General features: G+C 40.8%; 1 protein-coding gene across 7 annotated transcripts in view; it reads right to left on the bottom strand.

Annotated features, from left to right (window-relative positions):
- The window catches only part of fbln2 (fibulin 2), a 187234-nt gene extending 171313 nt beyond the window's left edge, over nt 1-15921 (bottom strand). For 3 of the 7 annotated variants that reach the window (XM_043707995.2, XM_043707998.2, XM_087994266.1), the window contains exons 1-2: nt 15711-15914; nt 10304-11607 (exon numbers count right to left, since the gene is read on the bottom strand). In XM_043707995.2, coding sequence (XP_043563930.2) covers nt 10304-11456 — 1153 coding nt within the window. In that variant the 5' untranslated portion in view covers nt 11457-11607; nt 15711-15914. Of the gene's footprint in view, nt 1-10303; nt 11608-12596; nt 12647-15710 lie in introns of those variants that run through there. The other 4 variants (XM_087994267.1, XM_043707999.2, XM_043707997.2 and 1 more) reach the window with 4 other exon arrangements.
- Between the last annotated feature and the right edge of the window lie 1467 nt (nt 15922-17388).

The raw sequence follows: 17388 nt of genomic DNA, 5'->3' as shown, positions 1-17388 counted from the left end.
CATTAATGAGATACCTTTTTTCATGTAGAAGACTGTCAGAGATAATGATAATTCTACTTCATCTTGTCTCCATATGGTTTATGAGGTTTGACCATGGTGATACTAGCTGCGTTGACATGGAGAATTTCAAGGTCATGCGAATGGGGAGAGATCATGAGTTGACTTGAGGGATATGATAGGTCTTTGGGGGTGATGGGGGTATGGGTTGGACAAGCAGGAGGCTGGAAGAACACAGCAAGCCAGGCAGTATCAGGAAGTGGAGAAGTCAACGTTTCGGGTGTAACCCTTCTTCATGACTGGGGGTGGTTGTATGGGGAGCTGTAGATTAAGGGGGTGGAGGTTGCGGGGCAGTGGAGGTATTGATAAATGAACAAAGGTCGAGGGTACTACCTGGTTGGTCAATGGGAGGGATGGATCTGGTTGATAGCTCGAAGGAGGGGTCAATCAGACGAATGGAAGGGAGAGGGAGGTGCTGGAATGGGAGTCGGGGAATGGGAAGGGAGATTATTTGAAATTGGAGAGCTCAATGTTGAGTCGTCTGGTCTGCAGGCTACCCAGGTGGAAGATGTGGTGTTGTTCCTCCAATTTGTGGTCTGATTTGCTGTGGCAATGGAGGAGACCAAGGTTGGTCATGTCAGCAAGGGAGTGGGAAGGATAATTAAGATGAGCAGTGACTGGGAGGTCAGCTTGGTCCCTGCAGGCCCAGCTGAGATGCATGGTGAAACATGCCCTGAGATAGCGTTTGGTCTCCCCAATGTCATAGAGTCATAGAGATGTACAGAATGGAAACAGACCCTTCAGTCCAACCCATCCATGCCGACCAGATATCCAAACCCAATCTAGCCCCACCTGCCAGGTCCCAGCCCATATCCCTCCAAACCCTTCCTATCCATGGACCCATCCAAATGCCTTTTAAATGTTGCAATTATAACAGCCTCCACCACTTCCTCTGGCAGCTCATTTCATATACGTGCCACCCTCCTTGTGAAAATGTTGTCCCTTAGCTCTCTTTTATATCTTTCCCCTCTCATGCTAAACCTATGCCCTCTAGTTCTGGACTCCCCCACCCCAGGGAAAGGACCCTGTCTACTTATCCTCATAATTTTGTAAATCTTTATAAGGTCACCCCTCAGCCTCCGATGCTCCAGGGAAAACAGCCCCAGCCTGTTCAGCCTCTCCCTGTAGCTCAGATCCTCCAACCCTGGCAACATCCTTGTAAATCTTTTCTGAACCCTTTCAAGTTTCACAACATCTTTCCAATAGGAAGGAGACCAGAATTGCACGCAGTATTCCAACAGTAACCTAACTGATGTCCTGTACATGACCTCCTAACTCCTGTATTCAATACTCTGACCAATAAAGGAAAGCATACCAAACGCCTTCTTCACTATCCTATCTACCTGCAACTCCACTTTCAAGGAGCTATGAACCTGCAATCCAAGGTTTCTTTGTTCAGCAACACTCCCTAGGACCTTACCATTAAGGTGTATAAGTCCTGCTAAGATTTGCTTTCCCAAAATGCAGCACCTCGCATTATCTGAATTAAACTCCATCTGCCACTTCTCTGCCCATTGGCCCATCTGGTCAAGATCCTGTTGTAATCTGAGGTAACCCTCTTCACTGTCCACTACATCTGCAATTTTGGTGTCATCTGTAAACTTACTAACTGTACCCCTTATGCTCGCATCCAAATCATTTATGTAAATGACAAAAAGTAGAGGACCCAGCACCGATCCTTGTGGCACTCCACTGGTCACAGGCCTCCAGTCTGAAAAACAACCCTCCACCACCACGCTCTTTCTTCTACCTTTGAGCCAGTTCTGTATCCAAATGGCTAGTTCTCCCTGTATTCTGTGAGATCTAATCTTGCCAACCAGTCTCCCATGGGGAACCTTGTCGAACGCCATACTGAAGTCCATATAGATCACATCTACTGCTCTGCCTTCATCAATCCTCTTTGTTACTTCTTCATGATTTCCTACGCACAAAGCCATGTTGACTATCCCTAATCAGTCCTTGCCTTTCCAAATACATGTACATCCTGTCCCTCAGGATTCCTTCCAACAACTTGCCCACCACCAACGTCTGGCTCACTAGTTTATAGTTCCCTGGATTGTCCTTACCACCTTTCTTAAACTGAGAAGGGTCGACCACATCAGGAGCACAGGATACAGTAAACTAGGTTGAAAGAGAGGTAGGTAAATCTCTGTCTCACCTGGAAGGACTGTTTGAGGCCCTGGATGGAGGTGAGAGAGGTGGTGTACCTGCAGGTTTTGCATCTTTTACGGTATGGGTTGGCACAGAATCAGTAGGAGGAGGTGAGGGCATTTGCAATGCATAAGCTTGGAGGTGTAATGTAGATTAAAACATTGGGACGAGGTCCCCAAGAAGTGAGGCCAATATTTTAACCACCTCACCTTGGCACCTAGCAGCCTCTTTAGTCTCTTCCAAGTTGCATCTGGGAGTTGTGAGCCCAACCCTGCCCCACAGCTCTGCTCTAGCAACAAAAACTGTATCATGCAGTGCAAATTTTCCTGAGGTGCATGAATCGAGTAAGGAAATTTCCAGACATGTTACCTGCCTCTAAGATGAAAATTCAGCCCTCTCCCCAAATGCCAGTGCAGATACTGAATATTTCCAGCATTTTCTGTTTTCCTTCCAGATTTCCAGCAGTTGTAATATTTTATCTTGTGTTTAGATCAGAGTGGTGCTGGAAAAGCACAGCAGGTCAGGCAGCATCCGAGGAGCAGGAAAATCGACGTTTCGGGCAAAAGCCCTTCATCAGGAATAGAGGCAGAGAGCCTCCAGGGTGGAGAGATGAATGGGGTGGGGTGAGAATGTAGCAAAGAGCACAATAGTTGAATGGGGTGGGGATGGAGGTGATAGGTCAGAGGGGAGGGTGGAGTGGATAGGTGGGAAGGGAGATTGGCAGGTAGGACAGGTCATGGGGACAGTGCTGAGCTGGAAGGTTGGAACTGAGGTAATGTGGGGGGAGGGGAAATGTGGAAACTGGTGAAGTCCACAATGATGCCCCGGGGTTGAAGTGTTCCGAGGCGGAAGATGAGGCGTTCTTCCTCCAGGCATCGGGTGGTGAAGGAGTGGCGGTGGAGGAGATTCAGGACCTGCATGCCCTCGGCAGAGTGGGAGGGGGAGTTGAAATGTTGAGCCACTGGTGGTGGGGTTGATTGGTGCCGGTGTCCTGGAGATGTTCACTGAAGCGCTCTGTGAGGAGGCGTCCAGTCTCCCCAATGTAGAGGAGGCTGCATCAGGAGCAACGGATACAATAAATGACATCGGTGGATGTGCAGGTGAAACTTTGATGGACGTGGAAGGCTCCTTTGGGGCCTTGGATGGTAGTGAGGGAGGAGGTGTGGGCGCAGGTTTTGCAATTCCTTCGGTGGTGGGGAGGGTGCCAGGACGGGAGGGTGGGTTGTTGTGGAGTGTGGACCTGACCAGGTAGTCACGGAGGGAACGGTCTTTGTGGAAAGTGGAAAGGTGTGGGGAGGGAAATATATCTCTGGTGGTGGGGTCCATTTGGAGGTGGTGGAATTGTCGGCGTATGATATGGTTAATGCGAAGGTTGGTAGAGTGGAAAGCGAGGACCGGGGTTCTATCCTTGTTACGGTTGGAGGGGTGGGGTTTGAGGGCGGAGGTGGGGGATGTGGATGAGATACGTTGGAGGCCATCTTCAACCACGTGAGAAGGGAAATTGCGATCTCTAAAGAAAGAGGCCATCTGGTGTGTTCTGTGGTGGAACTGGTCCTCCTGGGAGCAGATCTGGCGGAGGCGGAGGAATTGGGAATAAGGGATGGCATTTTTGCAGGAGGTAGGGTGCGAAGAGGTGTAATCCAGGTAGCTGTGGGAGTCGGTGGGTTTGTAAAAAATGTCAGTGCCAAGTCGGTCATCATTAATGGAGATGGAGAGGTCCAGGAAGGGGAGGGAGGTGTCAGAGATGGTCCAGGTGAATTTAAGGTTGGGGTGGAATGTGTTGGTGAAGTTGATGAACTGCTCAACCTCCTTGCAGGAGCATGAGTTTATCTCCCCTAGTCCAGGAACTCCCCACATACGTTCGAGACACCACCCACGCCCTCCATCTCCTCCAAGACTTTCGTTTCCCCGGCTCCCAATGCCTCATCTTCACCATGGACATCCAATCCCTCTATACCTCCATCCACTATTACCAGGGCCTCCAAGCCCTCCGTTTCTTTCTCTCCCAACGTCCCCAATTGTACCCTTCCACCGACACTCTCATTCGTTTGGCCGAACTGGTCCTCACCCTTAACAATTTCTCCTTCGAATCCTCCCACTTCCTCCAGACCAAAAGGGTAGGCATGGGCACCCGTATGGGCCCCAGCAATATCTGTCTCTTTGTTGGCTACGTAGAACAATCCATCTTCCGTAGTTACACCAGCACCACTCCCCACCTCTTCCTCTGTTACATTAATGACTGCATCGGTGCCACCTCGTGCTCCCGCAAGGAGATTGAGCACTCTGATCTAAACTCTGGTTTCCAGCATCTGAAGTCCTCACTTTTGCATGGTATATTTTATCTTGTGTCATCCCACTGTACATTGTTTTGATCAGGAAAGCATGTACCTGACACTGACTATACAACTGTTGAAGTATAAACTGGTTAGTGCACTTCAGATTCAAAGGTACATTTAGATAAGCCCTGTTAGATCACGATTATGCATAATAGAAGATGAAAGGTCACCCGGCATCCATTTTACAATGACTTTAGTAACACACAAATTTCAGAAATAAGGTTCAAGAAATTCCAAGGCAGTTGATTTGTTTTCTAAATTTTATTAGCACTAATTTTAAATGGCTAACTCTGCCCAAAGACTCACAGAATGGTTAAACTGCCACTCATCCTGTCATGTCTGTACTCGTTCACAGAAAGAGTAATATACCTAGCACCATTCTCTCACATTTTCCCTGCAGTAACACAAACCTTTTTCACACAATGACCCAATTCCCTTTTGATAACCACAAATGACCTAACCTCCAGCAGATTATCAGGCAGTGCATCCAGATCCTAACCACTCACAACTTCAAAACATTTTCCTCATAGTGCCATTGTTTCAGTGCACTTTGGTTCTTGATCTTTCAACCAATGGAAAAGTTTATTTCTATCTACTGTTACCATACCTCTCATTACTTTGAATATCTCTATCAAATCTCTGCACAACACAATATTCCAATTGAAAGCAAACTAGCATTTTATAATTCAATATAATTTGCTTGCTTTTGTGCTCAATGCCCCTACTAATAAAGTTCAAAATGCCATAAATTTATTAATTGTGCTCTCAATATGTCCTGTCAACTTCCATGATTCATCTGCACAGATATCTAGGTGCCTCTGCCTTCTGCACTCCCTTTAGAATTCTATGTTTTACCTTATATTGTTTCTCCCAATTCATCCTACCAGAATGAAACATTTCACACTCCTTTGCACTAAAATTTACCTGCCACTTGTCTGCCCATTCCACTGAGATAGGTTTTTCTGAAGGACACTATGCTCACATTTTATAATACATTGAGGTTTGTATCACGGGGCTTATAATGTTCTATTTGCCCCATACAACTCATAACGGAGAGCCAACCAAGTAACTCAATTCCTGTGACTTTCTCAGATTTAGGACTGAATTCAGGAGGGACTTTTTCACCCAAAGGGTTGTGAATCTGTGGAATTCCCTGCCCAGTAAAGCAGTTAAAGCTACCTCATTTAATGTTTTTAAGGAGAAAATAGATAGATTTTTGAACAGTAAAAGAATTAAGGGTTATGGTGAGTGGGCAGGTAACTAGAGCTGAGTCCACAAAACGATCAGCCATGATCTTATTGAATGGAGGAGCAAGCTTGATGGGTCAAATGGCCTACTCTTGTTCCTATTTCTTATGTTCTTATAATCCAACAGAGTTTGGCAGGGATGCCTGGGACCAAATAGAACGAGGGAACACGCAATGTTATATGCTAATTAAGATATAATTAATTGGATATACTGTATACGTGAGGAACAAGTAATTAGTGGGGTTGGAGTTTCACACTGTTTCATTGAAATAAAACTTTGTTGAGAATTTACACCTTTTGATCTCTGGTGTTTAACACCTCCTTCATTCTGAATGTGTACCACTCTCAAATGAACACAGTATAACACTCACAAATTCACATACTGACCAAATTCAATTTTAAATGTTGCATGACTGCATGATTATTGTTCATTGACTGACACCATGGCTTCACAAATCCATTTTACTCACATTGTGCAAGTACAGTCTATTAGGGAAATGTAGGTTAGTCTATTTGAACTGTATTGAGGAACACTGGAACTGAAGTAAACCATTTATCTGCTCATACTTATTCCAACATTCAATAAGATTGTGATGTAACCACCTTTATTGCTTACCCTTTAATCATTTTGGTAACAAACATCAATCAGTTCCAGAGTATAATTTCCACTTGATTTAGCCTCATTTGCTGTTTGTGGGAAAGAGCTTCAAACTTCTATCAATCTTTCAGTGTAACTTTTGCACATTTAACACCTCATAAAAATGTGTAAAAGGTAATTCAAATACTTAAAGTTGTTTTGTAACTGTAGGCATCAACCTACTCAATTAATAATGAAAGTACTTTCTGTTTAAATTTTCATTCATAACAACAGGTATTACATCTTAAAATTTAAGAAAACTATTAATGCCTGATTGTAAAGTTATGACTTCAGTCATTAGTTAGTAATTTAACATTATGGGCAGGCAAAAGCTAGTGGTATTATCAATCCAGAAACTCAGTGAATATTCTGGGAACGCTGCAAATGGGGAAATTTGACTTCAATTAAAATAAAAATCTAGAATTAAGAATCTACTGATAAACATGAAATCACTGTCAATTATCAGAAAAACTCATTTGATTCACTAATGTCCTTCAGGGAAGAAAATCCGCTATCCTCTCCTGGTCCAGCCTACATGTGACTCCAGACCCACAACAATGTATTTGACTCACAACTACCCTCTGAAATGATCTAGCAAGCCATTCACATATATCCAATGCTACAAAGTCTCAACAAAGAAATGAAACCAGGTAGATCATCTTGCATTGACCTAGGCATCAGCAGAAACAGGCTTGTCAACCCTGCAAAGTCCTCCTCTCCAATTTCTGGGGTCCAGTGGCAAGATTGGGAGAGCTGTCAAGTAACAGCCTAATGTAGTCATACTCACAGAATCATACCTCAAAGACAATGTCCCAGATGCCACCATCACCATCCCTGGATATGCCTGACATCAGTGGTGGGAAGTTGTTGGAGGGAACCCTGAGGGATAGGATTTACATGTATTTGGAAAGGCAAGGACTGATTAGGGATAGTCAGCATGGCTTTATGTGTGGGAAATCATGTCTCATTAACTTGATTGAGTTTTTTGAGGAAGTAACGAAGAGGATTGATGAGGGCAGAGTGGTGGATGTGACCTATATGGACTTGAGTAAGGCATTCTACAAGGATCCTCATGGTTCACTGGTTAGATCACATGGAATACAGGGAGAACTAGCTTTTTGGATACAGAATTGGCTCGAAATGGTTGTTTTTCAGAATTGAGGCCCGTGACCAGGGCTACTTGCATGCCAAACAGCATAAGCAGCAAATGATAGACAGAGCTAAGCAATCCCATGCCAAGGTATCAGGTCTAAGCTTTGCAGTCCTACCACATCCAAGTTGCAAATTGTGGTGAACAATTAAACGATTCCCTGGAGGAAGAGGCTGCACAAATATCCACATCCGCAATGAGCCCAATGGAACAGTACTAAAGATAAGGCTGAAGCTGTTGTAGCAATCTTTATCCAAATATGCTCATCTCAGTCTCCTCCAGTGGTCCCCAACATTACAGATTCCATCTTCAGCCAATTTGATTCACTCCGTGTGATATCAAGCAAAGGTTGGAGGCACTGGATACTGCAAAGACTATGGACCCTGAAAAAAATTCCAGAACTTGCCGCACTCCTAGCCAACTGTGGCAGTACAGTTATAACATTGGCACCTACACAACAAAATGGAAAATTATCCAGTTATAACCTGTACATAAAAAGCTGAACCAAATCTAACCCAGCCAATTACTGCTCCATCAGTTTATTCTTGATCATCAAAAGTGTTATCAAGCAACATCTGCTCAACAATAACCTGCTTACTGATGCCCAGTTTAGGTTTTGCTAATGTCACTTAACTCCCAACCTCATTACAGCTTTGGTTCAAACATGGACAAAAGAGCTGTATTCCAGAGGTGAGGTGAGAATGATATCAAGCCCTTGACATTAAGGCTGAATTCGACCGAGCATGGCATCAAAGTAGTAAAACTGGAATCAATGGATATCAGGGTAAACTCTCCATTGGTTGGAGTCATACTGGTGCAGGTATGGTCATGTTTGATGGAGGTCAGTCATCTCAGCTCCAGGAGATCACTGCAGGAATTTCTCAGGGTAGTGCCCTGGGCCCAATTATCTTCAGCTGCTTCATCAATGACCTTCCCTCCAACATAAAGTCAGAAGTGGGGATGTTTGAAATGACTGCACAATATTCAGAACCATTCATGAAGCCTCAGATACTGATACAGTCGATGTTCAAATGTAACAAGATCTGGACAATATCCAGGCTTGGACTATCAAGTGGCAAGTAACATTCACAGCACACAAATGCCTGGCAATGTCTATCACAATAAGAAACAATCTGACCACCTCCCCGGACATTTAATGGTGTCACCATCACCGAATCGCCCACTATCAACATCTTCGAGGTTCCCATTGATGGAAAACTCAACTGGACTCACCACTTAAATACAATGGTTTCAAAAGCAAGTGAGAGGCTAGGAGTACTGCAGCAAGTGACTCCTGACTCCCCAAAGCAAGTGACTCCTCTACAAGGTACAAGTTAATGGTGTGAGAGAAAACTCCCACCTGCTGGATGGGTGCAGGACCAACAACATTCAAGAAGCTTGACAGCACCCAGAACAAAGGAGCTCATTTGATTGGCACCACATTCATAAGCATCCACCACCGATCCAGCAGCAGCAATGTGTGCTATCTTCAAGATGCACTGCAGCAACTCACCAAAAGTCCTTAGACAGCACCTTTCAAACCCATAAGCGTTTCCATCTAGAAGGGCATGGCATACAAGGGAACACCACCACATCCAAGTTCCCCTCCAAACCACTCACCATTCCAACTTGGAAATGTATCATTGTTCCTTCAAAGTTGCTGGGTCAAAATCCTGGAATTTCCTCCCTAATGGTATTGTGGGTCAACCCACAGTAGGTGGGCTGCATCAGCTCACCACCACCCTTTCACGGGCAACTAGGGAGGGGAAATAAATACTGGCCAGCCAACGATGCTGACATCCCATGAATGAATTTTTAAAATTATATCAGTAGACTAGATGGAACAATCTCATTTGTCACATGTTTTGGTATAATTGATAAGACAAAATAACAACAGGAAATAAGATTAATATTTAAAAGCTTTATAATGGTAAGTAAACCAACATGATTACAAGATTACTTCACACAAAGTACAAATCATCAGTGTGTTAAATACCAACTATGTCACCTACACTTGTACCTTATGTTGAAGTTTGCATTTCTCAAACATTACCAAGACAAAGTTTATAGGGTGTTTTATCAGTTAACATTTCAGGAATCCCAATTTCTTCACCTTGTTTATAATAAACAAGCACAAGAAATATATTTCTATGGGTTCCCAGGTTTGAAGGAAAAGGTGTGAATTTAACCTGGATCCCAGCCATGCTGATATTTCAGTGAGTGCCAATTTTCAGGCCTGAGGTACAGGCCTGAGGTAATGATCATTAAATGATGAATGCAACAACTTCCCAATAAAGGATATCGAAGGATGAGGACACGTAAGCTTTATTGAGTTGTTGTCATAATCCCTTTGCCTAAGCACAATGCATTCGCTGTTTCAAAAATAAAGTATTTTTCTTGCATTATTCTCATCCTCTTTCATTAGCTCTTCCCAAACAACTTCCTTCGAGCAGCACTGCCTTAATGAGTAGTACTGATGGCCATCAGTACTACTCATTAAGGCTTGAGGAGTTTGAGAAAGGAACTCTACCTTGTCTCCTTAGTAGTCAGATCCTGCCACTTATTGAAGTGAATAACGGAATTCGAAAGAATAAGCGTTAAGGTCAGTGAAACCTGAAATTCTCTCTTAGATTCATTTATTGAGAACTAATGCGCCTACTCTGAAGTTAACTGAATACTTCTAACAAACTATCACTACAAAATTAGGCTTGTTCAGTAATCTTACCTTCATCGAAATCTGGGTTTAATTTAATGTTATTATTGTCCTCCTCTTCATCAAAAGGATAATAGAAAAGTGTTTGTGGCTGTTTGTTTGGTACTGCATTATTATCTTCCTTAACAGCAACAGGAGGTTGTTTTGTGAGACTAAATTTAACTTTTGGAAACATATGGTCACTGGGTTCCTCTTTATTTTCCTTATTTTCTGTCTTTTCTTCTAATGTTTCCTTCTTTGTGATCCATTCTCTTTGGAGTTCGTCTTCCCTTGTACTTTCCATTTCCTTCTCAAATGTAATGAACTGGGCAATTGTATCCATTGTAGTTGCACTGACTGTATCTGGTATCTTTGTAGTATGGGCTAAAACATGGGAATTATTTGGAACCACATAGTTTTCTTTGTAATCATTGTCTTCATTTCCCTCTTCATCAATATCTAAACTCTTACTCACAGACTTTTGTTGCCTGCTATTAAATAGTACATACTCTTTGGACTGTTTAGAAGATTCCTTAAGAAAGTGCTCATTGTCTAGAGGCTCTTGGTCATAGCTATAATGATCATCATAATGCCGCGTTGACTCTTCGTTATCATTAATTATTGGGTAGACAGTCTTCACCTCTTGAGTTGCATCACAGTCTGGAAGAGCATAGCACATTAATTCACCACCAGCATTTGGACAATGGCAGACTTTACATGGTGGCATGTGGAACGTGTGCCCTGCTGTGTATTTCTGACCATTATGAAGACATCCCACTTTGGCACATTGTTGACAGCCCTCAACTGGTTCCATAATGTCAATGCAATTCTGAGGAAGCTCAGGGCAAGGAATGAAATAACAACTTATCTTGCCTCCTCCACTAGGACATGCACACTCTGTACTTCCAAAATCAACAAAATATGATGATCCTTCAGGTACTTTCCCATCCTTGAAGCCACCATTAACACAGTCATAATACTGGTAGCCTTCACATTCACAACCATATTGTATGCAAGAAGCACAACATGCCCCAGGCTGCAACACCTCTTCAATGCAGTTTTCTAGCAAAGGGCAATTCACACCAGTACAGTCCTTCTGTGTGAGACAACTGCCACAGCAAATCAGCAGGTAGAACCCAAACCTGAGATCCAATAATACAAATACTTCCTGTCTTTGTGTAGCCATGGTTTTGAAGGGCTCTCACAGGCACTAGGTTATTCACAGAAGCAGCTTTGGTTTAAACTTTCAAATTTAAACCCTCTTGACTCTTGTTTTTACAGAAATTCCAGACCCAGTTCCAAACTGTAGATCAATTCTTTGCCGTCTTTCCTTAAACCTTGAATTCATGAAAGAAAAGTCTGTTAAAGATTTTGCAAACTGAAATTTCCAATATAAAATAGAGGAAGCTTTGATACATAATGTATGAAGTAACCATTGGTTGGTGTAATTAAGGCTGTTGGAAGCCATTATACAGAAACTAAAGAACTGTCTCAAAGTATGTACTTCTTGGCATCTTTCAACTGCACATAAACCAACATTTCATTCATATGTTACAGAATCACATCTACTTGACACATTACGTCAGGTTTGCTATTATTAGCAGTTTATACTACATGGTATGGCGCTGTACTCTATGGTGGAATGCAATTACTGTTTTATATTTTCCTTGTTTTACGGGTTTGAAAGGAAAAAAGAATCATGCATTTACAAAATGCTTTTTGGGACCAGCAAATGTCTCAAAGTGTTTTCTAGCCATTTAAATACTTTTGCAAGTGTAGTCACTGTTGTAATGTGAGAAGCATGACATCCAATTTTACTACAACAAATTTCGACAACAGATATATGATAGTGGCCAGATAATCTATTGGTTTGTCATATTGATTGACAGATAAATATTGGCTAGGACAATGGAAATAGCTCCCTCACTCTTCTTCAAATAGTGCATGGGAGGTTTTTACATTTACTTAAGTAGCCAGATAGGGTCTCAGTTTAACATTTAATTTGAAGGATGGCACCTTCACCAGTGCAGTGGTGTCAGTACCGTACAGGTACTGGTGTGTCTGTCTTAACTGAGTTTTGAAAGTTCTGGAGAGGTTTGTAACTCAAGTTCTGTCAAAGATCCACAACAGACACACAAGCTTAAATAAACAATTTTTCATAAAATTAGACAATATTCAATATTGACATTCTCTAACATGCATTTCTAAATGCAAAAAGACTGAATTTTACTGAAAATTTTATGATATTTAAAATTAACATAATGTTATTTTCCAGCCACAGATTCAAGATATTTTTTTGAAACATTCATCCTTATTGCAAACTTACTTAAACTGGACTTTTTTTGACAAAACTGTTTCAATAATTTGGAGAAGACTTAATTAACATTATTCTGGTGATGTTATTTCAATATCTGCAATACATGAAAAAGAACACCTAATTTTCAGCAATTCACAGAATATGGATCAGCCACTTAAATATTACTGTGATAAGGAATGGGTGAGGAGGATAAACAAATTTAAATCTTAAATGCATCATGTTGGTTGGAATTTAATGAAGCAGTTCTATTTAACTGTAGCAGGCAAAATCAACTTACCATCTATGCAAAACAAAGATAAATGTGTAGTAGGTTATGAGAAAATCTCTATGCTACTGAACATTGTAGGATAAAACATTCCTCAGTCATATTTAGCCATGAACAATTGGTAATAAAGAATTAAACAGACTTTTAAATTTAAATTTTAAAATACATTCAATAGTGAGATGTAAAATGATTCACAAATGCTTTTGGAAGCCATACCTCAATGGCAATTAGATTCAAATTGTGATCACAGAATCCAGTTAAAAATTACACAACACCAGGTTATAGTTGAAACTTTATTGCTGGAACAGCACAGCAGGTCAGGCAGCATCCAGGGAACAGGAGATTCGACGTTTCGGGCACAGGCCCTTCTTCAGGAATTCCTGAAGAAGGGCCTGTGCCCGAAACGTCGAATCTCCTGTTCCCTGGATGCTGCCTGACCTGCTGTGCTGTTCCAGCAATAAAGTTTCAACTTTGATCTCCAGCGTCTGCAGACCTCACTTTCTCCTCCAACACCAGGTTATAGCCTAACAGGTTTATATGGAAGCACTAGCTTTTGGAGCACTGCTCCTTCATCAGGTGATTGTAAAGGAGCAGCGCTCCAAAAGCTAGTGCTTCCAAATAAACCTGTTGGGACTATAAGCTGGTGTTGTGTGACTTTTTTAACTTTGTCCACCCAGTACAACCCCGGCGCCTCCAAATCATGACAGAATCCAATGATTTCCCAATTGTCAAACAATGAACCAAGGGCCATAGCCATTGAAACTGAAATATTATTCATGACTTTGGCAACAATTTGATGCATTAATATAAAATGCATACAAAGTTGACTTTATATTTTTATTTCACAAAGGATTATGTGCGTTCTCTCAAAAGAAATTGTACAGCGATGTGTGACATAGATTTGTTTCTGCTGTACCAAATATTACAAATTCTCGGTGAGACACGCTGGAAGTTTTGAAATAGGAACCTCAATAATTGAGAGTTTATTAAATATTCAGGTTTTAAACAGTGAGGTACCAACACAAAGAAACTGTAACAAAATCTGCTTTGTTAAACAATCCAAACTTTTATTGAAACAGGACAACCTTGGTATTTTTTAAAGGCAGTTCTTAGTTTGGGTTATACAGTATCTGTTGTGCTGCACAAAATGAAGACTATTCCCTGGCCACAGACAAAGTTTTTTTTCCCTTCACCAGCTGCTTTCTGCAAGTATCATAACAGCTCTGATACGCATGTGATCCATAAGGCCACACTCTCAGTAAATTGTGAAATCAGGAGGGAAAAACTGCTGCAGTTCTCACCACAAACATAAGGATGTTATCCATGCTGACCATTTTTGTAGAGGGCATCTGTGAAGGTCTTATAGAAACTGCTTACAAGAAACTTAATTACTTATACTTTAAAAATCAATACAATCATTTACCCAGGCTGAAAGTTAAAGTGTAATAAATCCAAGCTTATATGTTCTTTCCTTTTAATAACAAAGCGTGCCTCCTACATTTTTTCCAAATAGACAGTTCTAGTTTATTTAATTGCCCTCTATAGACTAACAATATCTCTGTTTTAATAGCACTAAATGACTCAACATTGGGAAAATCTATTACTTATTTAGATTGTTTCCTGGCAACAGTCTTTACAAACCTGGATTGCTACTCTCCAGAGTCAACAATTTTTTTTCAAAAAACATTGAATTTCTTTAAAAATTAAAATAAATTTTATTTCAGCTGCACCAGAAATTTGGAGGGACAAAAGAACATTATAATTTCAAATAGAGACTGTAAGAAATTCAGATCCAGGATAAACTGGAAAAAAAATTTGAGAGCAAGCCAGGCACATGGCTATGATGATGACTAATACTGGTTGCTTAAAGGGAACAGCATGGAACTTTTCCTTATTCGTTGACATCCAAATCTTGTGCTTAAAATCAGCTCGTCATATTCAGAAGCCATTTCATACAACATATCATCGCTATGCCCAATTGATTGCAGTTGCTTTATTATTCCTGAGCCAGCTATTTCTTTATTCCCAATACAATGTAAGGATATGTAGTTTCAGTGTCCAGCTTAGAGTGCCTCAAGTCTGTGCAATGTATAGAGTGAACCTGAGCAGTTAAAAGTTTCTTGACTGTAGTGGAGTTTTACCTCCTGTGATGTGTGAGGAAACAGCTTTGAATTTCAAAGGATCACAGTCGTTATCAGTCCAATGGGACTCAGGTTTAATCGGAAGCAGTGTTTCTGCATGGTCACTCTGTCTGCACAGGGCAGATTGAAAGCAGATACTGCTCTAACATTGCAATGACTTTCTCATTAACACACAACTGGGTGCTAGTTCTCCCAAAGGTGATTTTGAACACAACATGACAAATAAGGCAAAGAAAAAAACTCATCTCTCAATCCGGGAAAAGTTTAGCTAAAGAAGCTTCTTATACTTAGAAGTCTATTTCTTTGATGATTTAAAAAGCTGCCTTTCTGGGTTAATTTAGTACAACTAACGCTGCAACAGAGTACTTTTTACAGATTGGATGTCTGGAAATTTCATGTTTTGATCTTGCACAATTAAGTCAAGGCATAGTGCTCTTCACAAACAAAAGACTTTACTAGAAAACTAAAGTTTTCTAAAATGGCTTAAAGCCCAGCTTTACCCTGTTCTTCAAAATAAAAGTGCATGAGCAGATCAAAAGCACAGGTTCTGTAAATTAAACTGCAGCTTTTAAATTCCATGATAGTTTAAATCTGCCTGTGCTCCTCCTTTAACATAATAACATTCATCTTAACATATTTATCGTCATTCCTTAACATTTGTTTGCCCAATTCATAAAACTGTCTCTAAAGAAACATCAGTATAAAAGCAAGACTTACCCGTTCCAGCAGTGTGTGCTGAGCACAGTATGAAAACCTTGACGTGTTTTAATAGGGTGGGACCAACTCTTCAAACTCAACTGACCAACAGCAAGGGCTATTTGTTCAACCTGAAACTAAAGAAGTTTCTCATCAATCACGGTTGCTTACCTAATGTGCTGGCCTGCTGTCAGACCCTTTTAATCTCCCACAGCACAACTTATTGTCTGCTACTAGACTTCTCTTTGAGCTGCATCCCATAGTAAACTGTTCTCCCACCCCCAACATTAAAATATTTCTGTAGCCAAGTACTATCCAGAGGATTACATGATGTAATGGGTGTTCCTGTAGTTTTTGATATTCCAGTTCAGTAATATATGCCTGATCAGTGTTCTAGAAACAGGAAGTTCAGAAATATTTTAAAAATGTTGAATTCCGAAAACATAAGCCAGCAGGAATAATCCTACACCAGCTTGATAGTTGCAATACTTTCCATTTAAAACAGGAAAGGTGAAATTATTTTAAATATTAAACAAGAAAATCTTGCAAACCACAGAATAAAATTGACAAAGAAAATTGTTGATGTTTATCCTTGGGCCCATCTGAATGAAGCAAACAAATTTGTTGCAGTTACAATAAACAAAGAAAAATTAATTTTAATTCTGTAGAATTCGATATTTAAACAAACAATTTTCATGCTTACGCTTTAAAGGGACGTGAGTGGCTCCAAGGCTTACACAATTTAGTTCATGTGTTGATCCATGCAAAATATTTCAAAACATTATCCCATCTTGATTCTTGGGGAGCAATTACGTGCTAAGAGACTTTTGGTATGTAGAGTCCCTATAGAATAGTCAGCAACAATATAGCAGATGGTCTGCAACAACCATTACTCAAGAGTGCTGAAGTGTGGTTCAAAAAGACTGGAAAGAAACTCTTAAATTAGTCTCAGATGCCATTCTGCTGCACTGCCGGAGGTTGGCATTTCTGATAGAAATTTTCACAACATTGCCACATGTTATTAAACTAAATCTACAAACCCATTTTATAAAAATCAACCGGGGCTATAATGTTAAATTATTCAAGGACCAAGATCAGGGTTAGCAATGCTACTATTGATCTGGAAAGAGAAAATACAAAACCCAAGTTGAGAAAAGCTTCACATTTTAACTGGCTGCTAAATTTACATAGAATAGATACATACATAACATACAATACATTTAAATAACATGCATATTCAGCAACAATTTTGCACATTCCAGCTAAGGACCACCTGATGTTTCATTAGATCACTATAGTAAGAATAGGGGTCAGTTGGCTCAATTGACTGGGTAGCTAGTATATGATTCAGTATGACAACAATGTGGATTTGAATCCTATTCTGTGAGGTAAATTTAGGAACTACCTCCTTGCCCTGCCCTGAGGTTGAAAGACAATGACAGACCACCACCGAGAAACAGTCAAGAAAACTGTGCAGACTGAAACTTCATCAGACAATGTGTCTTCAGGCAAAGCACTCCTGAATAAATTCTGAAGAAGAGTTATTGAACTCAAACATTAACTCTATTTTTCTCTCTCTACAGATACTGCCAGACCTGAGTTTCCCAGGCACTTTATTTCAGATTTCCAACATCAATGGTTTTTCACTTTAATCTAAATAAATTAAATTTGGTAAAAGTCATCTTTCTTCATTCTGTTG

This window comes from Chiloscyllium plagiosum, unplaced genomic scaffold, assembly GCF_037043375.1.
Source record: "Chiloscyllium plagiosum isolate Xiang-an unplaced genomic scaffold, Cpla_swu_hap1 HiC_scaffold_14, whole genome shotgun sequence".
Classification (NCBI taxonomy): Eukaryota; Metazoa; Chordata; class Chondrichthyes; order Orectolobiformes; family Hemiscylliidae; genus Chiloscyllium; species Chiloscyllium plagiosum.
This window is presented reverse-complemented; position numbering and strand designations above follow the sequence as displayed.